This window comes from Seriola aureovittata, chromosome 21, assembly GCF_021018895.1.
Source record: "Seriola aureovittata isolate HTS-2021-v1 ecotype China chromosome 21, ASM2101889v1, whole genome shotgun sequence".
NCBI classification, from domain to species: domain Eukaryota; kingdom Metazoa; phylum Chordata; class Actinopteri; order Carangiformes; family Carangidae; genus Seriola; species Seriola aureovittata.
The window spans coordinates 8,975,448-8,992,065 of NC_079384.1; the positions used below are offsets into that span (position 1 = coordinate 8,975,448).

Consider the following 16,618-nt stretch of genomic DNA (forward strand, 5'->3'; position numbering starts at 1 on the left):
AAACATTCAAAAATAAAACAAAATCTCATTAAAATCCTGGAAAAACTGGCCCATGATACCTGATTGCTGACCCTTGGGATTAAAGTCTAAAACACAATAATTTATTTATTTGTTACAATTTTTTCCATTATTGATGGGAGATGGAATCACTCCAATACAACAGGGGGTGCTGTTTGCGAGACAACACTCAATGTCTGCCAGTTCTACAGACAGCTAGCCTAGCTAATAACAACAGAAGATCCCGGACAGCTAGCGTTACAATTTAACTCAACATATAGGTGAGTTCGTCGATAAATTAAAGATAAAGCAATATAAGGACAAAAAACTTTAACTAACACGGTAAAGGCTGTCGTGTTTTATACTGACTCGCAGTTTTTGTGGCATTTTCCCCGACCTTTTTGTTTGGCTTAGGTTAGCGGCTACAGGAATAGGGCTAACTGGCTAGCTAGCTCGGTCGAGTTAGCTAGCGTGCTATCGTTAGATTGTCTGGATTATTTGACTGGAGTATATATATATGTTTTAACGGTATCAGACCCTGGTTTTGATGTATAAGTTTTCCTCTATAGGCACTTTATATGTTTACACGTAGGTAAAAGTAAAGCGCAGATTGAAAGAAAGACACCACTGTCGATTATCTGTATTGTTAGCAGGTTAACTACCTGCTACTGTCACCGCCTACATTTACTGTAAAGTATCTTCTCTTCAACAACAATCTGTTAAGTCATAAACTTAGCGGGTTAAATTAAAAGAAAGACATGTATGGCTACGTTCATTCTTCGTGTTTTATAATACATGCAAGCCTATATATTTGTGGTTAATAAATGGCATTCAGGAACAATGTACGTCCTGGGCCTTTTATTATATTTTATCATTAGAACAACTTCATGGATAATTAAATGTAGTAGGTTCAGACTTCGAAATGCTCATGTTTTTATGGTCTGTTTTCGCAAGTAATGGTTAATAAAATTGCTTAGGAACCAGTTATTTGAGATTTGTCATTTATAATTGTCTGGGTAGAAAGGGATGAGTTAAAGTAAAGTGTGACCCTGAGGGAGTGAACAGTCATTGAGTCAGGTTCACTGGAAACAGACCAAGCACCACAGCAGTGATTATCTCTTATAATGTAATTTCTTTGTGTCTCACATGCAACCATACAGGTGGTAAACACATTAATATGAACACCACAATATATCAGCTAGAAATACTTCCATTCCTTATCATGCTCATAACTTATTTTTTTCTTTCAGATGATAATCTGTGTTGGCAGTGCTTACAGATGTTTAAATTAAGTAACTTTACTATGGTGTCTTTGCCATAGTCTTAAGGACAATTGTCAAGGGAAAAGTCTATATGCTTCTAGCCAAGACTGCTTACTTGCATACTGTTGTAATAATAAAACACAACATTAAAGAATAGAATGGGAAGTAATGAGTGTTATCTGCCAGGCAAGACCGTCTTGCTGGATTCGCAGTCTTTTTAGTTGTCTTGTTGCCAATTTTTTTTTGCCATTTTTAAAGTCCGAAACCCGCCACACAGCAGATTTGAAATGGCCTCTAATTTAAGTTTCTCCTGACTTCATCATTTTGCTTTCTACACACACTGAGTATACATAACTTAGTTTAGCTGAGTTCATTTTTTGTGATGACCCAAAGGAAAAATCCAATATCTTTGAACCATTTCTCAAACAATTTAAGACAACAAATGTAATTTGGAAGATGATGAACTGTGATTGAAGTCTCAAATCAGATTTCAATGTAGTGACATGTGGTTACATTTTTTATATTACAACTGAGTCACAAAGTTTTGCTCCATCCCTAGTCAGTTAAGTGTTTTACTGCTGAATGGCAAAGATTATTGTTATTATTGTTTGATTTAGGTTAGGGCTGGGTGCTATGGTTGAAATCATTATCACAATGTTTATAATTATTTAGAGGATTTTAAATATCAGTATATATCACATTATGGAAAATAAAAGTAAAATCATATATTTGCACAGCTTCATACAATGAACTGTGTTCCACTGTCGAGCTTTACCTAAGACCTAACTCCTTTTATGTGTGTGTTTGTAATTATAGCTTACCTAGAATTGGCAACAGCAATTGGCAGAGTAACCTGCAGGCTTTGTGACTTAAGTAAGTTTAAATGTCATGTATGATAAATACTTGCCTATCTGGTGAGAAACAAAAAGTGGGTAGTAAGTTGGAACTTGAGGTCAGATGTGACTGCATCAGTTAAAATTTGAAGCTCTGTTTTACAGCAGTGATAGGACTTCATCCTGTTATCTCTCACAATGTTATGAACAACATCAGAGAAGTCTGGTAATTGCATACATAAACATTCCTGTGGTTTAGTTGTCTGCAAGAGGGCTGAACAATGATACAATTTTGGTATCATGATAATGTCAAAAAACAAAATTGAGCTGCAGTACATGTATCGTATGAATACTGAGGTTGATTTCTGATCAGTTTTTATGAACCAGACTACTGTCTAAAATTGTGAACAGTTAACATTTTAGAGGAAATCACATGATATTTTTGTGAGATTTGTGGCTCCAAAAGATTGTTTCATGTCTGTTCATTGCAGTTTACAAGAAAAATAAAGCCAGTGATGCTAATAAAAGAAAAACAAAAGTTATCGTTATTATTGTAAATTAATATAGCAGCAGTTCCACTGCTCCTGGCGTGAGCCTAAGGCCCCCCTTTGAAACTTTAGTGTCTGTACTACTTACAGTGTTGTGCAGCCTGCACCAGTGTCTGTCTGCCCTTGCAGGTCAACATGTCAAGTGTTAGTGTTTGTAATGGTGTGAACCAGGTGACTGGAGACATTAGATATGCATTGAGTTCCCTCCTCCCTTTAACCTCCCAAGCCTGGACGAAGTGAGGAGGGGTTAGTGAGGAAGTACAGGCAGGTGGTAAAGCCTGGTTGCTAATGCTTTTTTTTTGTCCTGTCAAATCTCCTTCAGTGTAATTGTGGGTCTGCACAAAGTCAGGGATGAGATCGAGGCAAGCTGATCGCTGTGGCAAAATCAATAGTTCATACCTCTCTGAGATTGCGTTTTTAGGAAAGGAAGAGCACCATGACCAAGGGCAGAATATGAAATCACTCCCACAGAGGCCCAACACGCGCTGTGCAATCGATCCCCGGTCCCTGTACCAATTATAGTTTTAAGGTTTGTCTGTAGCTTACTGCAGTCCTCCAAGACCAAAGCTTTGGAAATAGACATTTTGTTCACTGACACTTTGACAAGGGTTACAATATTTTCATCCCCCTTGGAAATTGCCGTCTGAAATGCCTCCATACCTCCAGTCTTTAATTTGGAGCAGAGATCGATTTCTCCTTAGTTTTTGGTCGGTGTGAGTGAAATGTCAGGAAAAAAAGCTCTGTGGTCATAACTGCCACCTTATCTACCATCTCTTCACAGATATAAATTCATGCATTTTAATTGTGATTTCAGACGTGAAGGATTGTAGTTTGTTTTTTTGTTTTTTTTTAACCTACAAATCTAATTCTATGTTCTTCTTTTCCTAATTCTTGCATTACCAGCATCTTGTTCTGTTACTGTCTGATCTTGCTCTCCTGAAAATGTAATTCATATGAGTCAAATTAGTGCTAATTCTTTGGGCAGCAAGAGTTACAGTATTATGTCCTCACATCAATCAAGTCTGCTCACACAGTATGACCTATCAATAGACAATTTTTACTAAGCCATGGGAATGTTGGCTGTGTTTGTGCTTGTAGTTACTGGGTTTTTTGTGGCCACAAATATTTCTGGTTTGTCTTCACAGGATCAATGTGGAAGTAAAAAACAAACTCAGTTTACTTCTCCCTAAAATTGTGATGATTGGTGGGTTCATAGATTGTTTTCTTTTACTAGATCTCCTAGATTTTGAATTGATGTTTAAATATCTTTGCTTTCTACTGTTTTGGATTTTAATTGTAGTCTTTATGATTTTAAAAACCTTATCAGGTATTAGTTTTTGCTCAGATTATTAGACACAGATAATCAATGTATATTGGTGATAAGTGTATAGATCGTTTGGTTAAAGTTCAGCTGACAACTATAAGAATTTATAATAGCCTTGCCTTTGGGCTTTGTGGTAGTTTGGCTGGTGGTAGTTTGTGTTTTGTTTTTGGAAGCTAGTTGTTACTGATTGTAAGTCATGTGAGGCGAGAGAAACTCTAAGTTGTAATTTGATGATTTTGTGACCCCTGTTGTTTCCATGTTTACAGTAAGTGCAGTTTAATACCACAACAAAAACTTCCTGAGCAGGTACTTTGTCAGACAAACAACAGAAGAGTAACTGGTGTATCTGTTTACACATGGTACATGTGGACACAGTAAAGTTGGTTACCTTGATGAGAAATAGGTGGTGTGCAGCCTGTCATCTGCAGCGCTTCATCTAACGGCTGACCATGGCTGTTGCTTCTTGTTCTTCTTGTTAAAAATAAAACTGATCTGCTGACAAAAAATTTAAGAAAATTACCCTATTTTGATTTCGAGATGCATTTTTGTTGAATGATCGCAGTCAGTCAGTGCCAAGTTTTAATGTGGAGGAGCAACAGTAGGAAATGTCAAGCTTCATTAGCAGTAACCTAATACAGCTCTGACTCACTGTGAGAATAGAGGAGGTTTTTGTTATGGTGCTCTTGGTGCTGGAGCATTCACTGTATGTTTTTGTTTTGTTAATCTACTTGTAGATTAGAAAGTCTGACTATTATTTGCTATTTAATTTAATAAGTTGTTTAATATTTTTCTACAGGGACAGACTTTTATGGTGCACTCAATATACATTTTGTTAAGAGACATTCATCTATTCTACATAGTAGATTTTAATCTTGTTGGTTAACGGTTAATGGTTGCTTAACGAGTGTTAGCTATCAGTCAGAAAAAAATATTAAACTGAGCATTCCTAGTGTAAGGCCTTAAGTTTCAATGCAGTCTTGTCCAAGAATCTGGATTTGATTTCTCTCTCATACCTCTGTTTGATTTTCTTTTGTCTCCATCTAACCTCTTTTTGTGGCAATTTATCTCTTACAATGGTACCGCAGATGGTGGCCCATCTTTCATTCGCCACCTGTTTTTCCATTTGGCTTCTCTATCACTTTACTTTTCATTTTCTTTCCCTGCACCACCTTCCTCTATCTTCATCGTCTCACTCCATCTTACCAGTTGCCACTGTTAAAGAATCAACAAGATTGGTTGGTTCTTCATTCATTGGATTTTGTAAAGACAGTCTTGGAACTGGGCAGAACCAAGCATCTGATATGGATTGTTTTGTGTGGGTTAGACTGAGTAATGTAATTGGAGCAGTGAATAACTTCAGTACGACAACAAGGTCACATTTGTGAGGTCACATTTGGATAAATATCTGCATTTTAATCAGGACACACATACTCAAAGTGGCAATGTTCTTGTGTTAGTTACACTCAGATTTTTCCCATAAAGACCTCTTTTTACTTCAAGAACAGGTTGTTTTTTTTCTGCTCCACCTAGCTAATTGTCTACTTTGACTGTGACTTAGTGGTATCACTCAGTTCCAGCAGTTTTTATCAGGATATTCATGCTATGAGCATCCTGTCCTGTCCAAAAAGGTGTTTTACTGTGTAAACATCTTGGGACTGTGTAGGCTATTATACTATACTGTTAGTGGGTTGAAGATATTGTAGAATACATCCTTATTCAAATGTATGTACGAAACGTTATTGTGCTTTCAGGAAGTTATTGAAGTTGTGCTTTGATAAATGAGAAGAGGAAAAAGCTGAATGTTTTTTCAAAGATTTAGTTCTCTATATTTTATTGTCTGATATTTTCATGAGGTCTTCTCAGCACCATCCAAAGTTTAATTTATTTAAGATCTTTTTCCTTTTCTACCTCTGATATCCTTTGAGCATTGAGTTGTGGGACAAAGGTTACAGATGTCTGTTTTGTCCCTCGACTCATCGGTGTGATCACTCTGCATACTCAAATCCCAGGTAGAATTAGTATATTATAGGGGCTCAAGACACAATGTCATTCTCCATGAACCATCTTAAGAAGTAACAATATTTAACCACAGAGCTGTGGTCTGTTGGTTCCACAGTGTTGGTCTAATTTGCTGGAAAAAACGACAACATCTTTGTCGGTGCACCATGGATTTGTGGGGCCTTTAAGTGTGCTCAGCAACAAAACACATTTTTAGACCAATGCAAATCTGTTTAAGTGCGTTGTGATGTGTCACATGAATTCAGTTGTCAGTCTGTTAGGATTTTACTATTCACACAGCCTCTAAGCAACATCATTGTCTGTGTATCACTTTCATTCAGCATAATCATCAGGAGCACAAAGCTCAGTTTCCAGCTGTCACAATTTGTTACTGTATGTTTTGACCCAAATTGAATTTATGGATAAGGACATTAAAGGCTTGTGATGTATGGATGGTTAGAGGGCTGATGTAACAGGGGAAAAGATATTGAACAGTAGACAAAATGCACGCAGATTAACAGTATCAGGGCCAGGAAAGAAACTGAGTAGTATTGCACAGGAGTGATAGGGTGAAATGCAGTGCATTCAGCCTCCGACCTTGTTGCAAGACGATGAAGGTTTATGAGTCCGGCATTGTGTCAAGATGGTTTCCAGTGCAGGGTAATTTATTCTCATCCTCTACCACAGGTGTAGAAATGGGGGCAATACATACCTGTACATCTTTTATCAGAGCAGTGATACTGATGAGCAGCCTTCTAGTTTATTACTTTGTCCATGTTGTCTTCACTACTGCTACTAAAACCATCTGAGCTTGTCTCCAGTAATAGGCATTTTTCCACTGGATTGGGGATTTTTTTCCAATATGAGTCAAGGATTTCTGTTCATGCTGCTAATATGGGGTTACTAATGTAATTTTAACAGCATGTTCTGTTTTCATGGGGCAATGTTTTCATGCTCCACCATTTCTCAGTAATTTAACAAATAAATTTCCAATGATTCCACTCAAATACTTTATAATTTCCCTAACCTGTTTTGACACTCTCTCACTCAGTTTCAGTTTTCTGTTTTTTGAAAATGTGTTAAAAAGAAATTGTAGGAGATATTTTTGTGGTGTTTACAATTATGAGATCTCAGTAGTGCTAGCTGTCATGTTTACACCAATACATCTAGGAAATGTAAACCATAGACAAATTTAATTTTAATTTTATTTATTTCAAAGTCCAATCCAAATAGTTCTGCCCACACCAAGTCTGTCAGAATGTTGTAGTTCTTAATTACCTTGTTATTTTTGATGTTGTCTTGTCAACCCTTGTGGCTCAGTGCAGTTTGTTGTTGTAGTTCATAAACAACTAGTCATAGAGCTGTGTTTTTCAAGGTTTTGTTTACAGGTCTTGATAATTACTCTTCACTGCATCGTGGCTTCACCCATAATCTTCAGCCAAAGGACCTTCATATCTGAGAGAAGGAGACAGGAGTCAGAATTGTATTGGGATGAAATATTTTGTGGTATCAAATGGTCATTGCTGACCAGTTAAAGCTCCTGAAGGTAACTAGGCATCAGGCTGATTACATGCTGTTGAAGAGTTAGTGTGTGTGTACTTGGACAAGGCAAGTATGCATCACAGATCTGCATGGTCCTGGTGACTTGAAGGTAATTTGGGTACCTTGGATTTGGCCAGTGGCTCTAACCCCCCCACAGTCCTGGGAGACAGCTTGTTTATTTACAGTTCATTTTTGAGACTTAATTGCAATTGCAGCGGCTATTGATCTTAGAACAGGCATGGGCCATCGATCTCCTGCTGTCCCCTGATGGGTCAGGGACAATTCATCTTGCCCCAACACAACAAACCTCAGCAGCTCACGGTGTGGCCACATGAATTAAAAGATACTGAGTCTTAACTGGATTATTGAAAGATGGAGCGCCTGTGTGTTGCATCACAATGAGCTCTTCTCTGTTAAAGCATGGTTTTCTGTATGGTATGTGATTACTTGTCTCTGTGTTAGACGAGTGTGTATCAGGCTAAACATGATTTTCAAGGACCTTCAAGGAGAGTGGATTTCAATTTTTGTCTGATCAGTTAATGACACCCACTTTGTCTGTTTCTAGGGGGCAAACTGCTTCCATCTGGCATGTACTGATGCAGATGGACGTCAGGACTGAACGCTGAAGAGTGGAAGTGACAGATTCCTCCCCCTCACCCTCTTGCCCCCGACACCCTCTGTCACGCTGGCAATGTCAAGAGTCCCGAGTCCCCCTCCCCCTGCGGAAATGTCCAGCGGGCCTGTGGCCGAGAGCTGGTGCTATACACAGGTAATTCCCTTAACCTAAATTAAACTGGTGTGTCCATGCTTTTGCTGACTTTTTTGTTTGCATTCACCCATCAGATCAAAGTGGTGAAGTTCTCTTACATGTGGACCATCAACAACTTCAGCTTCTGTCGTGAGGAGATGGGCGAGGTCATCAAGAGCTCCACCTTCTCTTCTGGGGCCAATGATAAGCTGAAATGGTGGGTGGGCAAGAGAGCTGCTCATATTTCAATCTCCAGTGTTTGTAGTCTTACTATGCTACAAAGGAAGTGGATTGTTGAGAAACATCTAGAAAGTCCCACCCTGTTTGATTAGTGTCACAAATGCCAAACTCTTATTACTGGCATTCGGTGCTATGAAAGTCTTTTTAAATCTACCTCCAGTTTAAGTCTTTTGTTTATCAAGCAAAGCAGAAACTTGTGAATTATCAGTGAGATCCCCAGTAGTAGTAGTAGTACGTATTTTACATATATTAGAATTGGTACACAAATAATACCATAATCCATATAAGTATCTCTACCTGCACTGGTCTTAATGGCCTCTAATGAAATCATTTTAAATTAAAATAGTTCCAAACATGAATACATTTTTACAAATTATGAATTTGTTGTTGTGTGTAATCTGTGCACTTTGATATCACTAATACATTATTACCTCTATCCCCCTTTACTAGAGATCATAACTTTTGCACCTTCTGCCACCATCAGGTGTTTGCGAGTGAATCCTAAGGGCCTGGATGAGGAGAGCAAAGACTATCTGTCTCTCTACCTGCTGCTGGTCAGCTGTCCAAAGGCCGAGGTGCGCGCCAAGTTCAAGTTCTCCATCCTCAATGCCAAGGGAGAGGAGACGAAAGCCATGGGTGAGTCAGTTGGTTAGAACAAACTGTGACAGAAACCAATTTAAGAGTCATATTCTAGATGTAACATTTCTCTGTGGAGTTTGCAATTTTCCACTTAAGATCCTTTTTTTTCCCTTTTAAATGAGCTCACCTCTTTGTGACTTCTGTGTCCTGTCTCCCTGCAGAAAGCCAGAGAGCATACCGCTTTGTCCAAGGGAAGGACTGGGGCTTTAAAAAGTTCATCCGGAGAGACTTCCTCCTAGATGAGGCAAACGGTCTTCTACCTGACGACAAGCTCACGCTCTTCTGTGAGGTAGCTGCCTCGTTCTGGTGTTAGACTCTTCTTGGTTTAAACCTTTTCTCATTACAAGCAGTTTTTCGATGCACACAGAGCATTTTGGAGTCTTGCATCACATTCACTGTCTCTCCCTCAGGTGAGTGTGGTGCAGGACTCAGTCAACATATCTGGGCAGAACACCATGAACATGGTGAAGGTGCCTGACTGCCGGCTAGCAGATGAGCTGGGGGGCCTGTGGGAGAACTCGCGCTTCACAGACTGTTCCCTGTGTGTGGCAGGCCAGGAGTTTCAGGCGCACAAAGCCATCCTGGCAGGTACAGACATGAGTCAGACACATCCCATCTATTTTCTTTGTTGTGTCTCTCTTCTAAATGTTTTAAATACTTGACTGTGTGTGTGGGTGTAAGGGTAACGTTTAAATGTTTCCTTAAATGTTAAACTCTATTACTCACATAATATACATTTATATGTGTGTGTTAAAGATATAAATCATGAGTAATTGAGTATGTCATTAAGAATTAGTAATTCTCAAAGAATAATTGAAAATTAAATGAGGATGAGTAATTGTGATCAAGCAACAGTCAGATATGTCTGACTTGATCCCACAATTAGGTACATATTAACATTTTTCCTTTTATCCTGATCTTTCTCCATATCACTGTTTTCAGCACGGTCCCCTGTATTCAGCGCCATGTTTGAGCATGAGATGGAGGAGAGCAAAAAGGTGAGCCCAAGGTCCAAAAGCTTTTTTATTTAAAAAAAAAAAAAAAAATTCATTTTGTTCCTGTGGCTCAAAAGCTCAAATTTTCACTGCTGTGTTGCAGGGTTAAAGTGAGTGAAGGATTGTGTGCTGTCAAATGGCTGCAGCACAGAGCTGTTTGGTTAAACTGAATGATAGCGCACCTGAAATGAAATTGTCCTGCCGTACTTGAGGGTCAGGATTCATCCTTCACTGACAAAGCTGCAGAAGCAGAGAATTGCTTTTTTCCCCATTTGTGCACATGTGACTATAAGAAATGAAATTGCAGGAGAAGCTGTCCAGATGATTTTTAAAACCAAGGCCATTTTAGATTTTATGTAGCAAACTTCTAGCAGACTTAGCAATCTTTCAGTCACTGATAAACATATTTAAAATGTGAACTGTGTTTTTAGCCCCGTATAGAATACAGGGCAAAAATATATTTTAAAATGATGTTTTAATCATACAGTAAATAGTAAAACAATGTTCTCTATTAATCCTAATTATTTACTTGAAATACCACTAAAACTCGTAATGTATTAAACGACAACAACAATAAGAAAATCCAGTTGGACGTGGCAGGATTTTATTTTTATTTGTTACTTGCAGGATTACGTCATGTGCACATACTTGATCTCTACTGATTGTGAACACACCTTGAATGTGTTTTGACTTTTAAAGTGTTAAACTAGAAGCATTCATATCACATTTTCTGTTAAAGGTCATGTTGCTTCCTGCCAATCACACACCTACTGTGTGCTTTCATATTGCGACATTGTCCCATTTACAGTCCTTATAATAGTCACAAATACCCCAAAGGAAGAGCAGCTGTCCAACCAGATGAACAAGGAAGCTCAAACGATAAAACTAATAATAACTTATTCTATTTAAATAAACAGCATGAATTGTCTTAACCAGCTGTGCATGTGATGTGCTGAAATTCACATAAATAATGAAATGTAATTTGTTGCTTTCCTCAAATGTACACGTGCATGCTGTAAGATTTTGAGCCATCTTAAGATGTTTATTCACAGTCACATTTCTACATATCAGCATTAGAGGTATAAAAAGATCATGTATAAAAAAATATGAAAACAGTAGAACATACTGCAGTTGAAGCTTGTGTCAAAGTGAAATGCTTTAATTTAATCATGTTATTCCTTGTGTGTTGTCAGAACCGTGTGGAAATCAACGATGTGGAGCCCGAGGTCTTCAAAGAGATGATGTGCTTCATTTACACAGACAAGGCTCCCAACCTGGACAAGATGGCCGATGACTTGCTGGCAGCAGCTGACAAGGTAACATAACAGTATAATCTGTTCGGCTCTCTGTGGACTATGATGGGAACTGGAAGTAGTTGCAGTTGAGAATTTCTTAGAACAGGTTAACATCAATATAAACTGATGTTGTCTCTTTCATTTAGAAGTTTGTTTAGGAAGGAGGAGGAGAAGTTTTTCAGATCTCACCCTGGCCTGGTAATTAGGGACAAGGAGACTTATAGCATTTCAAAATTCTCCCAAGTGTCCTTTATCCATAGAGCTCAAGGTTGTTCATTGTGGCCTTAAAGTTGTGGAGCTATCACTGATTGAATTTGGATTGTTTTGTCAGGCATGTCCTGTCATGCAGACAGAACCATACGCTACTACAGATGTAATATTGCAGTCTTGACTGATTGTAATGTGATGAAAGTTGCTTATTATTTTGTTAGCAGCATACACTAGTAATAAGACGGACGGTACGACTGCACAGTATCTACCAAACATTAGCCCAGTAAGCCGTCGGGATTTCAAGAAAAGGCTGGATGATTTCAGACTGATCTCACTCCTCTGTGACACATGAATGGAACTGACTTCTCAGAGGTTTCTCTCAGATGTTGAGCATTGACATGTTTGTTTGTTTGTATCTTAAAAACTGGATATATTTTATCTGTATGTTTATTAGAGGTGTGACATGACAGACAGTAGGGCCGGATTGATATTTCAGTCATTTTGAACTCAAAGATTATATTTCTAAATATCACCTGAACTGTCAAAGCAAATACCAAATGAATACCAATGAAGAAGGAACGTATATTAATCTTCTTGCATCCCCTCTCTTTCAGTATGCTCTGGAGAGACTGAAGGTCATGTGCGAGGACGCTCTGTGCACCAGTCTGTCTGTGGAAAACGCTGCCGAGATCCTCATCCTGGCCGACCTGCACAGCGCCGACCAGCTCAAAACACAGGCAGTCGACTTCATCAACTAGTGAGTTCACACTGAAAAGGGCTCGTCATCACATTTAATTGGGTCTCCAGCACCGTTTTACAAACTCACAGCTCCACAGAGTCCACTGCACATTTTGTCTCTGTCGATTTGTTACATCTCTTTCTTCTTTATCTCGGCATCATTACCAACAGTACCAGGACTCAGTCTCACCCTCACGCCTCCTATCTTGGTGTCACAGTTGATCATTTTATCTCACATGTCAGCTCCTCAAACAGTGTGTCTGATATTATTAAACCCTGTCCAGGCTTTCTGAGGGATCAGGGCAGCCTGACTCCTCACTAGGTATGCTTTCACCTCCTCTGTTGACTGAATGTGTGATAATACATAACTCTGAACATGTGTCTCTACGGATGTTCACCTCACATAAATATCTTCAGATTGTTTCTCTCCCCCAGCTACATATGATTCATTACTTATATTTACAGGGCTGAAACAATATGTTGAAAAGTGGATTGACAGAAAGAATAATCAGTCAGGATTAAGGTCGTTATTCAATCAGAAATGTGGAAAATTCTCCACTTCTTTCTTCTCAACCTCTTGTGAGGTTTTCCAGTTTTCTGTATCATGTCTTATTTCAGGGATTTCAAACCCGGGGAGCGAAACTCCTCCAAAGGGGTCACAGGAAAAATCTGAAGGCTTCATTAAATATTTAATGTGATGGGTTAGGAAGGGGAAAAAACACTTGTGCTACACAAATTTGAATTCATGTCTCTAATGTTTGGTTTCTTCGTGAGATATTTTACCTTGCTAGGAATTGGAAATGTATTAAAATGAGACAATATGAAAAGCTGGAGGTCAGACTTCTAACCTCTGCAGTTATGTCACAAGTAGACTATGAGCTTTGTTGTAAGTCTTATGAGAGCTTTATGTTCAGACGAAACAAAACATTTGATCACATCATCTTGGGCTTCTTTTTGAGCATTATCTGTGACAGTGGTAATTCTTGGCAGCTTGAGAGATAATTCAGTCCACTGTCTGTTTCAGCAATAAAGATGTTGCAAGATGCATTTGACTCATTTCGCTTGTAATTAATTTATTTCCAACATGGCAGTAGAACACATACATGAGTCTTCAAGAACTCCTGTATGTTAAACTGCTCAAAAAACAATTACGGCTGATTTAACTCTAAAAGACTCAAAAAGAATATCTGATCCCATGATCATGTAATTGTCTTCTAATGCAACATTACGAGCCCTATTTTATCAAATGTAATTTCCAGAAATAAAAAGAAAATCGTACCTTTGTGCCAGTTGTGCAATCTAGGAAATAATCGTCAAATAAACAGAGAATTAACATCATCAGCATCATTAGATGCTGCTCTATATGTTTGTTTATATAAATCGATTTTCCCTAAACTAACGTTTGTTTTTTGTTTCTCCATCTCTCTCCCTCCCCCCGTCCTCCAGCCACGCTGCAGAGGTGATGGAGACGGCCGGATGGAAGTCAATGGTAGGGTCTCATCCTCATCTGGTGGCTGAAGCTTACCGCTCCCTGGCGTCAGCTCAGTGCCCTTTCCTCGGACCCCCACGCAAGCGCCTCAAACAATCTTAACAGCCTCACAGCAAGGCGTCAACACACTCATACACACACATACGCATACAAACACAGAAACACACAGATACCTGCTCTCAAACACAGGGACAACCTTTCCCCTTGCCGTTACCTAATACACTACCTACAGCCTCCCCCGAATCTCCCCCTTCTGCCCCATCCAAACCTGCTGTATTTAGTCTCTTCTAAAGATGGAGGGAAGAAGGAGGAGGAGATGGAGATGGAAGAGAGGGACAGGTGGGCTCATGAAGTGGACGTTTGTCGTTTATAAAGAACCACAACACCCCTCCTTTTTTCTCCTCGGCTCTAGCATTGTGAGATCTGACATTGTGCTCTTTTCCGTGTGTGAAAACTAAATCCTTCGACATCCTGCTAGTTCCTACTATGGAATCCGTTTGGAAAGAAGAACTGGACACAAGATCCCAATAAGAGCCAAGTGTTTAGAAATTTCGGAGGCTTAAAGGAAAAGTACAGATAAATATAGTCTTTAACTGTCTATTTTATCATAAGGCTTCTTTTTGCTCCGTTCTTAGTGTTTGGGGTTGAGCAGTCGGAGAAGCCACATCGGCCTGTGAGCGACTAAAGAAGAATAAGTGGGCCTGTTAGTTACAAACTAGACGCCCCCCGAGAAAGACAACCAAGGGCTAGTCAAACAAAGCAGATATGGGACAAAATCATCAAAATAATTTTCCCAAAGAAAGTTGGGAAAACATTGCACTAAAGTCACAGGTCACCCCTTTGCAACCCTTACCAGCAGTAAAGTAGAAATACTGTAGGCAAGCACACATTGAAGCAAGCTTCATGGACTAAAGACCCAGCTGGACTACCAACAACAAGTTCCCTTTAAGAAGATTTATCAGCAAGTGACAAAAACAACACATGTACTCCCTTCTAGAACTCTTCAAGCTTCATCTAAGTCTGTTTTCATTTTTTAAATAGATGGAAATAAAAACCAGTATAGAGAAGATACAGGAAATAGCAACGCACAACTGGATGTCATTCTTGGGGAAATTGTATTTTGTGTGTGGATCTGTCTTTGTAGCCCTTGAGAGTAAAATAAAATCCAAGGTGTCACCAGACAAACCAACCAGGAGACAACAAAAGGAGGGAAAGAAATGTCAAGAAATGGTTACAAAATAACATTATGTTTCAATCAGGCATGTTAATGTTCTTTTATGATGAATTTCTTATTTGTTTTTTTTCCTCAGAACTGTCATTTCTATTTTTTTCATAGGAATTTGTACAGAAACTAGTGTTTTTGAAGCTGTGTACCACAAAAGCATTTTCAACCGTGAAATTGAAAAAAAGTGGACAGATGTTTTCTTTGCAGGCATGAAGACTGAGGGGAAATGAAATTGAAATGAACACGTTTTAATGTTCAGAATAGACAGAATGTGAAAAAAATGCACACCAAGGCAAACCACATGAAATACATTTGAAGTTATCATTTGAACCTGGTGGAAAATGGTAATTGATAGAAGGAACCATTGTCGTTTCTTTCCTGTAGATATCGCTGGTTATGAGAAGTGACACTTAGTTGTTGCCATTTTTTGTTCCCAAAAGAATAAACCACAACTATTTTGTATTGAATGCAATGCAAACTTTGTCGGGGTATTTTTGTATGATTTATGTGACTGCATTTAATTTATTATTTTGAGCTTCATTTGGAATTGATCATGGGAATGAAGACATTTCAGGGAAAAAGTCATACGATGAAAAAGTCGTCTTCGTTTCTGTGCAGGACAGAGAACCTTTGAAATTGTTGCATTTTGTATTTTGATTCATAAAAGAAATCCAATTCATGGAAATGATTCAATTTCAGTGGCATTCACCTAATTATGAACAAATGTGGGTAGTCTTATTTTGTTGGCCTGTATAATTTATCTTTACATTCCTCTCTTCATTCTTGAAATGCTCCCTGATGAAGGTCACTTTTTAGAACTGTAAGATAATACTAAATAATATGTGTCACCACTTTTGTTTTTGCATCACCCAAAACATTAACTCCTCCTACTTTTCTACAGTGGCAGAAGAAGAATATACGGTCCTAGCCCTGGTTTGACTCTCAAGTATTGGCATACAGTGAGGTCACAGAGGAAACCTGCAATTTCTCTAAGATAATTAACCGCCAATGTTTGAAAAACCCAGAAGGTCATTTAAAAACACTTAATGTTGTTCTGATGGCTTTTTCAGAATCCTCAAGGACTCCTCTTATCACGTTTCCCAAGTTGAGCCTCTGTTTCCCCAAGTGGTAAGTGTTTTCAAAGTACCCTTTTAAATTAATTATGTCTTACAGAAACCGATGGTTACCTCTGAAATGAGAACACAAGCTGCCGCCAGTGGTGTCCTTGGTATTAACCTTGAAGAGGTTCTCCTGCTTCCTTCAACTTCTGCTTTCATGAAAAAGAGTTGCACATTTTCATAGGACACTGGGCCTCATTAGATAAGTTTGTTGAGATTCTTTCTTTGGTTTTGGTGAAATTGTTCTTAAGTGGATGATAAAAAAATTTTTTTCAAAGTATGAAAACTGGACTGAAGGCAACAGACATACAGTAGTGAAATGCAAGTAATTACCTCACGTTTAGGTAGTGTGATATAGGTACAAATCTGGGGTATTACAACACGGTTTCTGAGGGAAATACTTTTGTACTCCACTAC

The 16,618-nt window shown here is 38.6% G+C and overlaps 1 protein-coding gene across 1 annotated transcript; it reads left to right on the top strand.

The window, feature by feature from the left end:
• The first annotated feature begins 187 nt into the window (after window positions 1-187).
• LOC130162890 (speckle-type POZ protein) lies at window positions 188-15,555 on the top strand. Its single transcript, XM_056366750.1, has 10 exons — window positions 188-278; window positions 8,070-8,273; window positions 8,348-8,469; window positions 8,977-9,128; window positions 9,293-9,420; window positions 9,542-9,719; window positions 10,074-10,129; window positions 11,320-11,442; window positions 12,246-12,388; window positions 13,816-15,555. The coding sequence occupies exons 2-10, from the start codon at window positions 8,196-8,198 to the stop codon at window positions 13,958-13,960; spliced, it is 1,125 nt and encodes a 374-aa protein (XP_056222725.1). The 5' UTR covers window positions 188-278; window positions 8,070-8,195; the 3' UTR covers window positions 13,961-15,555.
• Window positions 15,556-16,618: the final 1,063 nt, after the last annotated feature.

What these genes read in the sequence shown, in the direction of transcription:
- LOC130162890 (XM_056366750.1), top strand. Translation starts at nt 8,196, where the DNA reads ATGTCAAGAGTCCCGAGTCCCCCTCCCCCTGCGGAAATGTCCAGCGGG. An exon ending in GCCAATGATAAGCTGAAATG is followed by an intron (nt 8,470 to 8,976) that starts GTGGGTGGGCAA and finishes TGCCACCATCAG; the next exon opens with GTGTTTGCGAGTGAATCCTA. An exon ending in AGCTCACGCTCTTCTGTGAG is followed by an intron (nt 9,421 to 9,541) that starts GTAGCTGCCTCG and finishes TCTCTCCCTCAG; the next exon opens with GTGAGTGTGGTGCAGGACTC.